This window comes from Mycteria americana, chromosome 1 (genome assembly GCF_035582795.1).
Source record: "Mycteria americana isolate JAX WOST 10 ecotype Jacksonville Zoo and Gardens chromosome 1, USCA_MyAme_1.0, whole genome shotgun sequence".
NCBI lineage: Eukaryota > Metazoa > Chordata > Aves > Ciconiiformes > Ciconiidae > Mycteria > Mycteria americana.
In genome coordinates this window covers 75,968,610-75,979,547 of record NC_134365.1, presented here as the reverse complement: position 1 = coordinate 75,979,547, position 10,938 = coordinate 75,968,610, and the positions used below count along the sequence as shown (strand labels likewise).

Here is a 10,938-nt window from a genome sequence, read left to right as displayed (position 1 = left end):
CCTCACGCTGCCACACGAAACGCCGCCTGCGAGCCCCCGGTGCCCGCCACGGGCGGCCCCGACCCCTTCGCCTCCCCCTCCCCCCGCCGCGCCGCCTCAACCGCCCGCGGCCGCGGGCGGTTGAGGCGGCGCGGCGGGGGGAGGGGGAGGAGGGAGGAGCCCGGGCTGCCGCAAGGGGCGGGGGAGCGCGGAGCGCATCGATCGCGCCCCGTCCGTCCATCCATCCATCCATCCACCCTCTCGGCGCTCGGCTCCCTCGGCAGCTCCAGCCCCAGCCCTCCCCGTCCCCCGCCATTTCAGACCGGGACGGAAAGGGACGCGGAGCGACCGCCGCGGCGGGGCGGGCAAGGGAGGCGCCGGCGTGCTCCCGCGGCCCGCTGCAGCGCCAGGCAGGTACCCGCCTTTCTCCCTCCGTCGCTGAACCGGGACGGAGCCGCCGCTGCTTGCTTTCTTCCCCCCTTTCCCTTTGAGGTGGGGCAGGGGGAAGCGGTGCGGCTTTCCGGAGCCGGGCACCCCCCTCCCCCGTCCCCTTCCCTCCTCCCGGCGTCTCCCCGCGGAGGGGCAGAAACGCCGGTCGACCGGGCGGGGGCCACCTCCCGGCGCTTGTCCCGCTGCCGCCCGCGGGGCTGCGCCCTGCCCCGCTTCCCCTCCACCGGCATCCCCCGGAGCAGCCTTCGCCTGCCCCTCCGCCGTCCTTCCCCGCGGCGCGGGCGGTGGCTCGGCGGCTGCGGGAGGGGGCGGCGGGACAGGTGGCCAACGCCCTCTGGGAGCCCGGCACCCGGCGGCGTATGCCGAGTCAACCCCGCACCCCTCCCCTTTTCCTCGTGTATATATATATATATATATATATATATATAATTTTTTTTTTCTCCTCCTAAATCTGTAAAACCCCCGTGCGCGGGGCCGAGGCGCCGGGCCGGAAAGTTTCGGCGGCCCGGCCGCGTCGCTGACTCCTGGCTGAGGGGAGCCGGGGCGGGGCGGGCAGCGGCACCCCGAGCCCCGGGGGAGGTGGGGGGCTCCCGCCGCTGGCCCCGCGGCGGAGCTCGGGGGGCGGTCGCGGAGGGCTCGCCCGGGGAAAAAAAGAAACAACTGAGGGGGTGAAGTCATCAGGTGAAGCTGTGCTCGCACCCGAGCCTGTCCCGTCACGGCCGTTTGCAGGAGGCGGGTTCCCGGGTTTGTGGTTCAACCTGAGGGGTGCTGGGTGTGGGCCGGCTATCGTAAAAATCCGGGAGGTCTCCCAGAGTCACCGGGGCTTTGGGAGAAAGCAGTGGAGAATGAAAATCTTTGCCCCGCAAGAAATATTCCTCGACCATTTTCAGAATGTAGCGTATCCTTGGTTTTTTATCTTTTCGTAATCGGTGCCTTTCGGCTTAGTGCCCACGCTATGTTTCCTATGTATAACTTTGAGAAATAGCATTCCCTCACAGCTTTTTGTCTTGTCTTTCAGGGAGGGAGTTGCTTTCCGGTAATAGTAAAGGAACGTGATACTGAATGAAAACGCACCAACAGCATCCTCATTAGTTGGAGCCTGACTCTTTCTGCTTAATGTTGGTTTCTTTGTCATCAGGTCTGCTAAAAAATGACAGAATATAAACTTGTTGTCGTTGGAGCTGGTGGTGTAGGCAAGAGCGCCTTGACAATACAGCTAATTCAGAATCACTTTGTGGATGAATATGACCCTACAATAGAGGTAAACTCTTTCATCTTATACTTTTTGTGAAGAGAGATTATCAGTAATAATGGTAGTTTTTTTACTTTTGGACAGTTACCACAAAAACATAGAACAAGGCTTTATAATAAAAAGACCTGAAAGATAACGGTCAGCATCGGACCAGCATTGGAGAGGAAATTGCTGTGCTTCTTGATCTGGCTGTGGAACAACAGCTGCAGTAAAAAATTAATAATTTTGGTCAATTGAAGTATGATGTTAATTGCCGTGTTTTGTTGGACAGTTTGGATGCATGTTTTTAACATCTCGGTGACAAAGTATTTGCTAAATTCACTTGAAAACGCTTGGCAAAACTCTTCATGGCTTTGCATGCAACCTCTTAAATGTGACTCTCCTTTTTGATATCAAGAAGGAAAATTTATAGTTCTGAAATGTAAAGCATCAAGCTTTGTCAGCCTCTGTCATTAGGATCTGTTTCACATGGTAAGAAAGGTGTCCTGGAATGTTATGGTGAATGAAGCAAAAATTTGGAACCTGATTTTATTTATTAATTTTTTTTTTAAACACACCAGTGCGTGTTTCCTAATCTAGAAAAAATGTTATAAGACAGCTGCTGTAGTGGATTCTTTGAAATACATGGCACAGTTCCTGAAAAACTGAAATTGTATTTAAGCTTTAAAAGTTGCAATATTTTAAAGGTTTTTAATGAGCAGGCAAGCTCTGCCTTTTAAATATAAGAAAAATACTAGTGTTGTCTGAAATCTCCTGTGGATCGTTGGATTTAATAACCTCAGACCATATAAAAGGAGAAATGACACTATAATTTACCCAAGATTTTTATGTTCCCAGCACTGAAGCTCTGTAGCTTATGACTTCATTTATATGTTTATACAATGAGGCACTTCCAAGCTCACTTGAAGGAGTCACAAGGGTTTAAATCTAGGCTTAAAATGGTGAATTGGAAAATGGCTATGTAGTCATTTTCAGGTAGACGTAAGCAAAAGGAGCCAGTGCCCTGAGATGATAGGAAGCTGTCTTACTTTAGTGAAGGACAGGCCTGAGTTAATGTGCCCCAAATAGAGATGTGTTGGCTTGAATTTGAGTTTACCTTAATGTGCTTGTGTGCCTTCTTGTCTCTCTGTTGCATGGCCAAGTAACCTCATGTATGCTTGTAGAAGATTTTGTGAATAGACCTATGGAGGGAGGAAGAGTGTTTGACTTGTGTTAGGAGAGCAGCTCTTTCAGTTGCTAAGATGTGAAATCTTGAAACAACAACCACCCAAAACGTGGTTAAAAAACAGAAAACACACAAAACTCATTGAGCGGAGCTAGCAAAATGGGATTTTACTTTTTCCTGCAAAAGGAGCTTTGGAGGATGTTGGTCTTTGTAATACTTGTTCATCATCATCTGGGTTTCTCTTAGAGGTGTGTTTACGTATTACAAAAAGTTCTGTGGAGGTTCTATGTTACAAGTTGTCATATAAAGCCAAAACTGTGTAAACAATTTAGGAACACAAAAACTTAAATGCCAGTATTTCTAAATCACTTGAGGAATTTTGCTAATCAACAAGCTGAGTATTTTGAGGAGTACCAAATGCATCTTAATGTAAAATAATAAAATGAAAATACAGTTCCTTATAGAAAGAACCTAAAATCCCATAACTGGCTTTTGTTGGGTAGTGTGCAGGATGACTGTAACACTGTGGTGTGGTCCAGAATCAGTATGTTCTTCTGAAAGAAAGAAGTATTTAACCTAATGGGTTTTACCAGCATCCACAACTTGTCACATGCAACAGTATTAATCTTCTGTGACTCCTACAAGTTCTTGTCTGAGTACTAGTTACCATTTTTGTCTTATAAATTCTGAGACCTTGAGGATGGAGGCTGTATCTTCCTACTCATGTGGTAAATCACCTTGTGTGTGCTCACAGTGCTATAATCATGTAGATAAGCTTGTAGGGAAGAAATAATTCAGTTATAATGAGTGGTCTGTGATTTGGAGTGGCAAACAGGTTGCAGAGAATGGGCTTGTAATTGGGTTTAAATGCTTCAGTCCTTGCCTGGGCAGAATCACATTCAGTTGAGAAGGGTTGCTTGATTGTGCTTCCTGTATAGATGCACTTGTGGTGGTAGTGGCTGATCAAAGAACAATAGCTGTAGAGTGTTTTTTATGCAGAATGAGGAAATAAGGCTAAAGTTGCTTTGACTGGTAAATAATAACAGTCAAGACGGTTCAGTAGTGTCACTACTATTGTTTCTCACTTACTACTGTTTCTTTCATTGCCATACGGCCGTTGCCAAAATACGCGTTTTTCCCTTGCAGATAAATAATCAGGCTAAATATTTTGGGGTAGACAGAGAAAAGAGTTCAGTGCTCGTTATCTGTAGTGGATTCCATAACTACACAGTTATTGAATAATTTTAAATCTTTCCTGTGATTAACAAAATGAAACTCGACACTTCTCAAATTCTCATGTTGTGAAGACATGATGCAGTTGAAGAGAGGAAAAAATATACTAGTTACTTAATCACAGATGCATTTACAATGTTAATGTTGTTTCTGTTTTCAGTGGAATAGACTTAATGATTCAACAAATAACTTGTTTGGAAAATGTCAAGTTTCATGGCCTGCTTGAGTATTTTATTTACTTATATCTGAGCATAGCATATGATGGGGGGGCAGGGGGAGGAATTAAAATGAGTGCATGTTTGGGTGGCTACTGTTACTCAAATATACATGCTTTATATATGTTTCCTGCTTTAAATAAGATATGAAATTATATGTCCAAGCACAGATTTATAGCCAAGCAATTTTAAGTGTGGGGTTTTTTTAACTGTAGACACACTAACCCTTGTAAATCTGGCCTAATACACAGAACAGTTGGAGTAGTGCCCTCTACTGGTCGAGGTTTGTTAAATCTTTATTTGCGATCTCTTGTGTGATAACATAATTCTTAATTTTTTTTTTTACAGTTTCAGCATGTTTTAGTGCTAAATATATGTCATCTTTTAAATGTTCTAGAGAAAGAACAGCTTTCCTGGTTGCCTGTCAGAGGTTTTTCAATTGGATTAGCAAAATCCCTTGGCTGATTTAGGAATACTTATACTTAAGTCTCTGTTCTTAAATGACCTATGCACCTGTGAAACTTCCACCAATATTTAGTAATAGCTTAGTCTTAGGAGCTGTGATATTTTAATATTAAATCACTGGTATAATGGATTTTTACAAAATAATGGTTACTGGCTTAGATGGGATTTATTAAGGAGTGGGTGTTTTTTTAGATAAATTCCATATGTAGTGTATAGCTGAGATTTCCTATCACATTTTCTTATCAGTGCTTGTGAACAGATGGAATTATTACTCCTTTAGCATAATTCATGCTGATTTTTATGGCTTGTTAAAGGCCAATAAAAGCAGGTTAAGTGATTAATGAAACTAAAACTTTTTTATATAGATATGCTGAGTCTGTATACTGGGGAAAATTGCAGATTCGTGTTTGGAGTCGGGTACTACTTTGAAATGAAATTTTAGTTTGCATTTTGTTTCTACTTAATAGCCTTTTATAAATGATGAAATTTATAGATTAGAAGGTTGGGTTTTTTCATTGTTGAAGGGGAGTCCGGCCATTTGGGTTCTGCAGTTGCATTTTGAAGCAGAACTGCCACAAGTACCGTAGTGGCATAACCTTTCTTTTTGGTACATCCTACATTCTGTTTTGCAGGACTTGATAATTTTTACAGTATGGTAACACTTAGATACCCAAGATAAAATTTGTTTATGTTTACATTGGTATTCACGATGATAGGGGTGTGGATCCCAGTAGCCTGAGCTTTTAATGTGGTGCTTCAGTTTTCTTTCCTACAGTGACAAATGTGATTTCAGGTTTGATGTTTTGCAGGGGGCAAAAAAGCAAAGTGTTTATTATTTCAGTAGTTTGGAAGGAAATCATAAACTTGAATTTTCTCTCCCACGTCTTTCTTTTCCTTCCGCCTCAAATCCCCGTTCTAGTTAGTGACAGAATTTTCTCTCCAGAAGTGGGCAAAACAAATATCTCAAAGCATTCCTTCTTGTACCTGTGCTGTGCTTTATGCTGGTGCATCTTTGCTACTACTGCTAACACGGTAGGCATGCTAAAGCCAGCAGTTCTTAAAAGTGATTTTTTTTTTTTCTCTTAACAATGATTTTCTTTTGATGAAAATTACTTAAAGCTTTTGTTTAGAGCTCAGTTGAGGGAAATTTCTTTTCCTTTGAAGTGCTAAGATGTAAAGGAATAATACAGGCTTTTCAAGACCTGTTTTTCATATTTTTAAACTAGCAGTCAAATTGCAAGAAGAGAAAATGAAAGCTTTGTAAATACGCCTAGTATAATGATAGAAGTTCTACTAGTACTTCACTGTGAACTGTGATAAAGGTATCATAGGACGTGGGGGATCTGCTGTTGAATTTAAGTGAATTGGAATAAAGATGCCTCCTTTAGGGGGGTTTTTGGTGGTTTTTTTTTTTTCTTTAAGCAATGAGATAGAATATTAACCTTATAAAACACGTTGGAGCTTGTATATTTCTCAGCTGTATCGATATTTAAACGTGGCTTCTAAGTTTCTGAAGTAAGTTACCCATTTCTTACTTGAACACTGAATTTGCACTTCTGTGAAATAAATATTTCCAAAATCATGTTGGAGGTAAACTTTTATCTTTAAGGTAAGCAGTCAATATTTTTTTTTACCTGATGCTGATAAATGTCACCCAGGCTCAAGATAAATGTGAGATTCCAGGGTTTGTTTAGTTTAAGGTACTGATTCTATACAATTATCTCCTGCTTGTTTTTTAACGTGAGCAACAGGAAAGAAGAGAGCCTTTTGTAAAACTGCAAATAGATAGAAAGTGCACAGGAGTAGGTGTACTGTGCCTTAAAATGGGTACAAAGGAAGGAAGGTCATTCATTCTGAATTTGTCTTGAAGTTGGCTAGAGTTGCAACTTTAATTCCCTTCTCAGTAGCTGAGGTTCACTTCTGTATAGTGTTTAAAAAGAACAATAGCAATATTGTGTTAATCTCTAGCTCTAAAGGATCTGAAAGGTAATACTGAGATTTTGTGTTTATACCTTTTATTTGTTACAAGTACTGTTTACTGAGAATAACTCATGGCACTGCTCAATGACCTATTTTTAAAGCTTATTGACATGGTTTTATTTTGAATATATAGATGTTTATAGAAAACAGAGTTATTGGGAAAGTAACGCTTATGTTCTTATTGCTAAAACTATGTACTCATAGAAGCGTAGCACCAAAAAGAGCTGTAAATAGGCATTACTATCCAGTTGCTTGGGACTTTACAGATTTTAGCCACTTGAATCAGTGACCTGAAAACTTTGAATTGATAACGCTGAAATCATTTGTTCCAACATCTCTGTGAACCAACTCATCAGGGTTTTTATATGACTCTGGGTTGGTTTGTCTTGGATAAAAAGCTTGAACTTCAAATATATCAACTCAACTCTGACAACTTAATAACAAATATCATTATATGCACCTGCTTAGGCATACAAACCAGATTTCCTGTCCCAAACACTGAAGGCTTTTCATACTTCATTTCCTTTTCAGTGGCATAGACTTTTGGAGTTGTCTTACTTGTGAACTCTTTGTATGTTATTATTTTGTACACTGTTGTGGCACAACACTTTTGTAAACATCCATAGAATAAAGGTCAAATTTTACTTTAAAAAAAAAAATTGGTACATTGAATTGGTACATTGAGTGAGCTTAAACAAAGTCAAACCTTTTAAAACCAGGATTGCAAGTTTCTTCAGTTCTTCTGTTAACAGAGACGAAGGGGAGATGCTTTTGATCTGGATCCAATTTGTACTTTTTGTCCTTTTGTGCAAAATAAGAACACTGTCCTTTTTCTCTGTGTGTGTGTGCGCATGTCTACTGTTACTCACTGAATATTCAGAATACAGATAATAACATGTCCATTCAGTGCTCTTTCCACTTCTGGATTACTGTATACATGTAAATATGGGACACTATTTTCCTACTGCCATTTGTGCATCTGTAAAGTTGGATTTTAACTCTGAAGTGTTTTCAGTCATGCTCGATTACTAGTAAACAACTTTAATATCTTCTGTGTTATAGGTGTTTGAAATCTTACTTGTTTGTCTTTAACCAAGGTTTATGGTTTTTTTCTTTTCTTAGGATTCCTACAGGAAGCAAGTAGTAATTGATGGAGAAACCTGTCTCTTGGATATTCTTGATACAGCAGGTCAAGAAGAATACAGTGCAATGAGGGACCAATATATGAGAACAGGGGAAGGCTTCCTGTGTGTATTTGCTATAAACAATACAAAGTCTTTTGAAGATATTCACCATTATAGGTTTGTATATTGAAAGATAATTGGCTAACTCTTGTATTAGGTGGATAGGTTGCTTGCTTTTCCACTAGATAATAGAATAATCTCTTAGGAAATAGCATCTAAGGGGACATTTGCAAATTGGCAATATTGCAACTTATTTGTGCATTTGTAGGTCTGGAATTTTGGGTAATCTGAAAATCTGAAAAAGTTAGGCAGGCAAAATATCTGAAAGCTCTTCTGTTACAAACTAATGTGACTTAGTATTTCTGCCTATTCATAGTGAAGACTTATCTAAAGGTAAACTCTGACCATTGCATAGATAAAATTGTGTGCTAAGATGGAAAAACTTATGCAATTGAAATTGTACAGACAATAAAGTCAATTGTTAGCTTTTGTTCTGGGGGTGGAGGGGAAACACCTGTGGAATGTTACTAGAAGACTAACATGGGTGAGCCCTAAGAAGGGCAGACACACACAAAATCAGAGCTCCAGGATGACTGCTAATAAACAACCTGTTAGTAGTTTCTTCGTATTCTCTCTTTTAAACTAATTATTTAAAAAAAAAAATTTCAACTCATGCTTTCTTTGTCAGCTACACTAATAAAGAAATAGAAGTAGTCTCTGGTGATTACCATACCAGATAATTTATAACTTAGTAGCTTACTATTACACTGAATTCTCCTTGGGTATCCTGTTAGAAGGCAGTGCAAATCCCACCAAAGATTACTGAGTTTAGCAGCATCATCTTAAGATTAGTCCCAAACACATAATACTAAGCCATTCATAGTTAGGCATTTATAATGCTGTCAGATCTGTGTTGCTGTATGGTGGGGGAGTGTTTAGCTATCAGTATTGCCCACAAACCCAACATCTACTCATAAGCTGCAGCTGCACATTTTTGTTACAAAGTTACAGTTCTTCATATAAGGTGGGATACCATGACAGTTCAAGGTAATCGAAGTCAGGAGGTGCAACTGCCCTGATCACATAGTTTCATTTTCTCCTGTATGCCAGCAGATCAGCTCGTTTGATTGTGTAGTGTGCTGATGTGAGTAGCTAAACAGGTAGATGCCTAACTACAGAAATAGTTTACTGCTGGCTTATCACCCTGGAGCAGCTGCAGGATCGGGGAGTACTGTTGCAAATGAGGGACAACATTGCTGCATACTAACTCAGGGTGAGATCAGTATTGAGAATGTGGGCACTTTCTCTCAGGACTGTTTATTTTTTATATTTAAATTGAGCTAGCCAGCCTTTGTATAAATTTCATTATATATAAAATATTCTAATTGAATGTATTGGTACTGGTGACTTAAAAAAAAAAAAAAAAAACCAAAAACAAAACACAACAAAAAACAACTACACAACCCAGTTAAGAGTTAGCACAGCAGGGATGACAAATTAAAAAAACCATATCTATTGCTCTCCGGAAAAAAAGTAAACTTCTCTTCATTATCTAACCAGATTATTACAAATGGGTTTCCTCTGGTTGTAGAGGAAGAAGGGACAAAAGTGAGATACATGTTGATGTAAGGGGAAGGAGGAGCATAGAGGTTTTTATGTGGAATTTTTGTTTTTTTTTAAAGAGAGAGTTGCATAAGAAGGCCTTCCCAGTTTATTTCAAAGAATGTTGAGTTGAATGCTGGAGTTTCTGCTGGTCATGCACAGGTGTGTGAATGCACTTGCAGACTGAAGCTGGAGGCTTATAAATAAATAACTGAAAACAGTGACTATATTAATTAAGGAGCATACTGCTAGATTATTTGGGAAGACAAAAGTAATGAAATTAATGATTGTTATTTGAGATTCTTGACAAGTACATCTAACTAGTATTTCAAGATGCTTTCTAACTAGTGTTTGAAAGGACTCCCTGACCAAATTTCTCTTTGTAGAGAACCAGTGGTCTTCAAAGTTTAAAACCCCCTACCTAAATACAGAGTTTGTAATGCTGTCTTTAATTAAAAAACAAAAAACACCCTCACACGCCCCCCACCCCCCCCAGCCAAACCAAAATCGAGATGATGGGCATAGGGCTTTTGACAGTGTTTTATCTTAGCAAATGGATTGAGTATTATGAGTGCTGAGTATGAGAGATAAGTAGTAAGATTTATACCAGAGTTTCTTAGGCTTGTTCTGGCATTACCTGTTAAAAACAAACAAACAAACAAAAAAAAAGTGTAATGACATCAAAATCTATAGTAGTTTGCAGAATGTCAACCTCATCTTTTTAAAATAAGATGATAAACTTGATGGTGACAGGATTGGTCAGTTTATTTTTTGGTGGTTTCTAATAGTGTATGTGCAGTAAAGTAACATAAAGAATGATGTTGGAATCTGTTAATTTAATTTTCATTGCTTTAAAATCTACCATATAAATTATTAATATTAATACCTGTTAAATAAAATGTCTTTTTCTTTTTTTTTTTTCTTTTTAGGGAACAAATAAAGAGAGTTAAAGACTCTGAAGATGTCCCAATGGTGCTAGTAGGAAACAAATGTGATTTGCCTTCCAGAACAGTAGATACAAAACAAGCTCAGGATTTAGCAAGAAGTTATGGAATTCCTTTCATTGAAACATCAGCAAAGACAAGACAGGTAAAGCTCAAAACTTACCAGATACAAATGTAGACCTCTCATCTGAATTATCATAGTGTTAATTATTCTAGGCATTGACAATTGCTTGGTCATATCAATAGATCTATTTCTCTGGAGTAGAAATTCTTGTGGTGTCTCTTCCTGTCAACTCACTGACAGCTGGTAATTGTTTACTAATGAGTGATTTGCTTCAGTTGTACAAACTCAAAGAATGAGACCTGGGCTGCTATTACTCTCCACTGTCAGAGGGTTGCTGCATTCTTAACATTGTGATAGGTTTTAATAGAATAAAAAGCACTTCTACTTAGAGGTGAAATGCTTTTT

General features: G+C 39.9%; 1 protein-coding gene across 2 annotated transcripts in view; it reads left to right on the top strand.

The window, feature by feature from the left end:
- Positions 1 to 240: 240 nt before the first annotated feature.
- Positions 241 to 10,938, top strand: part of KRAS (KRAS proto-oncogene, GTPase) — a 31,030-nt gene continuing 20,332 nt past the window's right edge. For both annotated transcript variants that reach the window (XM_075506649.1, XM_075506655.1), the window contains exons 1-4: positions 241 to 393; positions 1,568 to 1,690; positions 7,862 to 8,040; positions 10,455 to 10,614. In XM_075506649.1, coding sequence (XP_075362764.1) covers positions 1,580 to 1,690; positions 7,862 to 8,040; positions 10,455 to 10,614 — 450 coding nt within the window. In that variant the 5' untranslated portion in view covers positions 241 to 393; positions 1,568 to 1,579. The remainder of the gene's footprint in view (positions 394 to 1,567; positions 1,691 to 7,861; positions 8,041 to 10,454; positions 10,615 to 10,938) is intronic.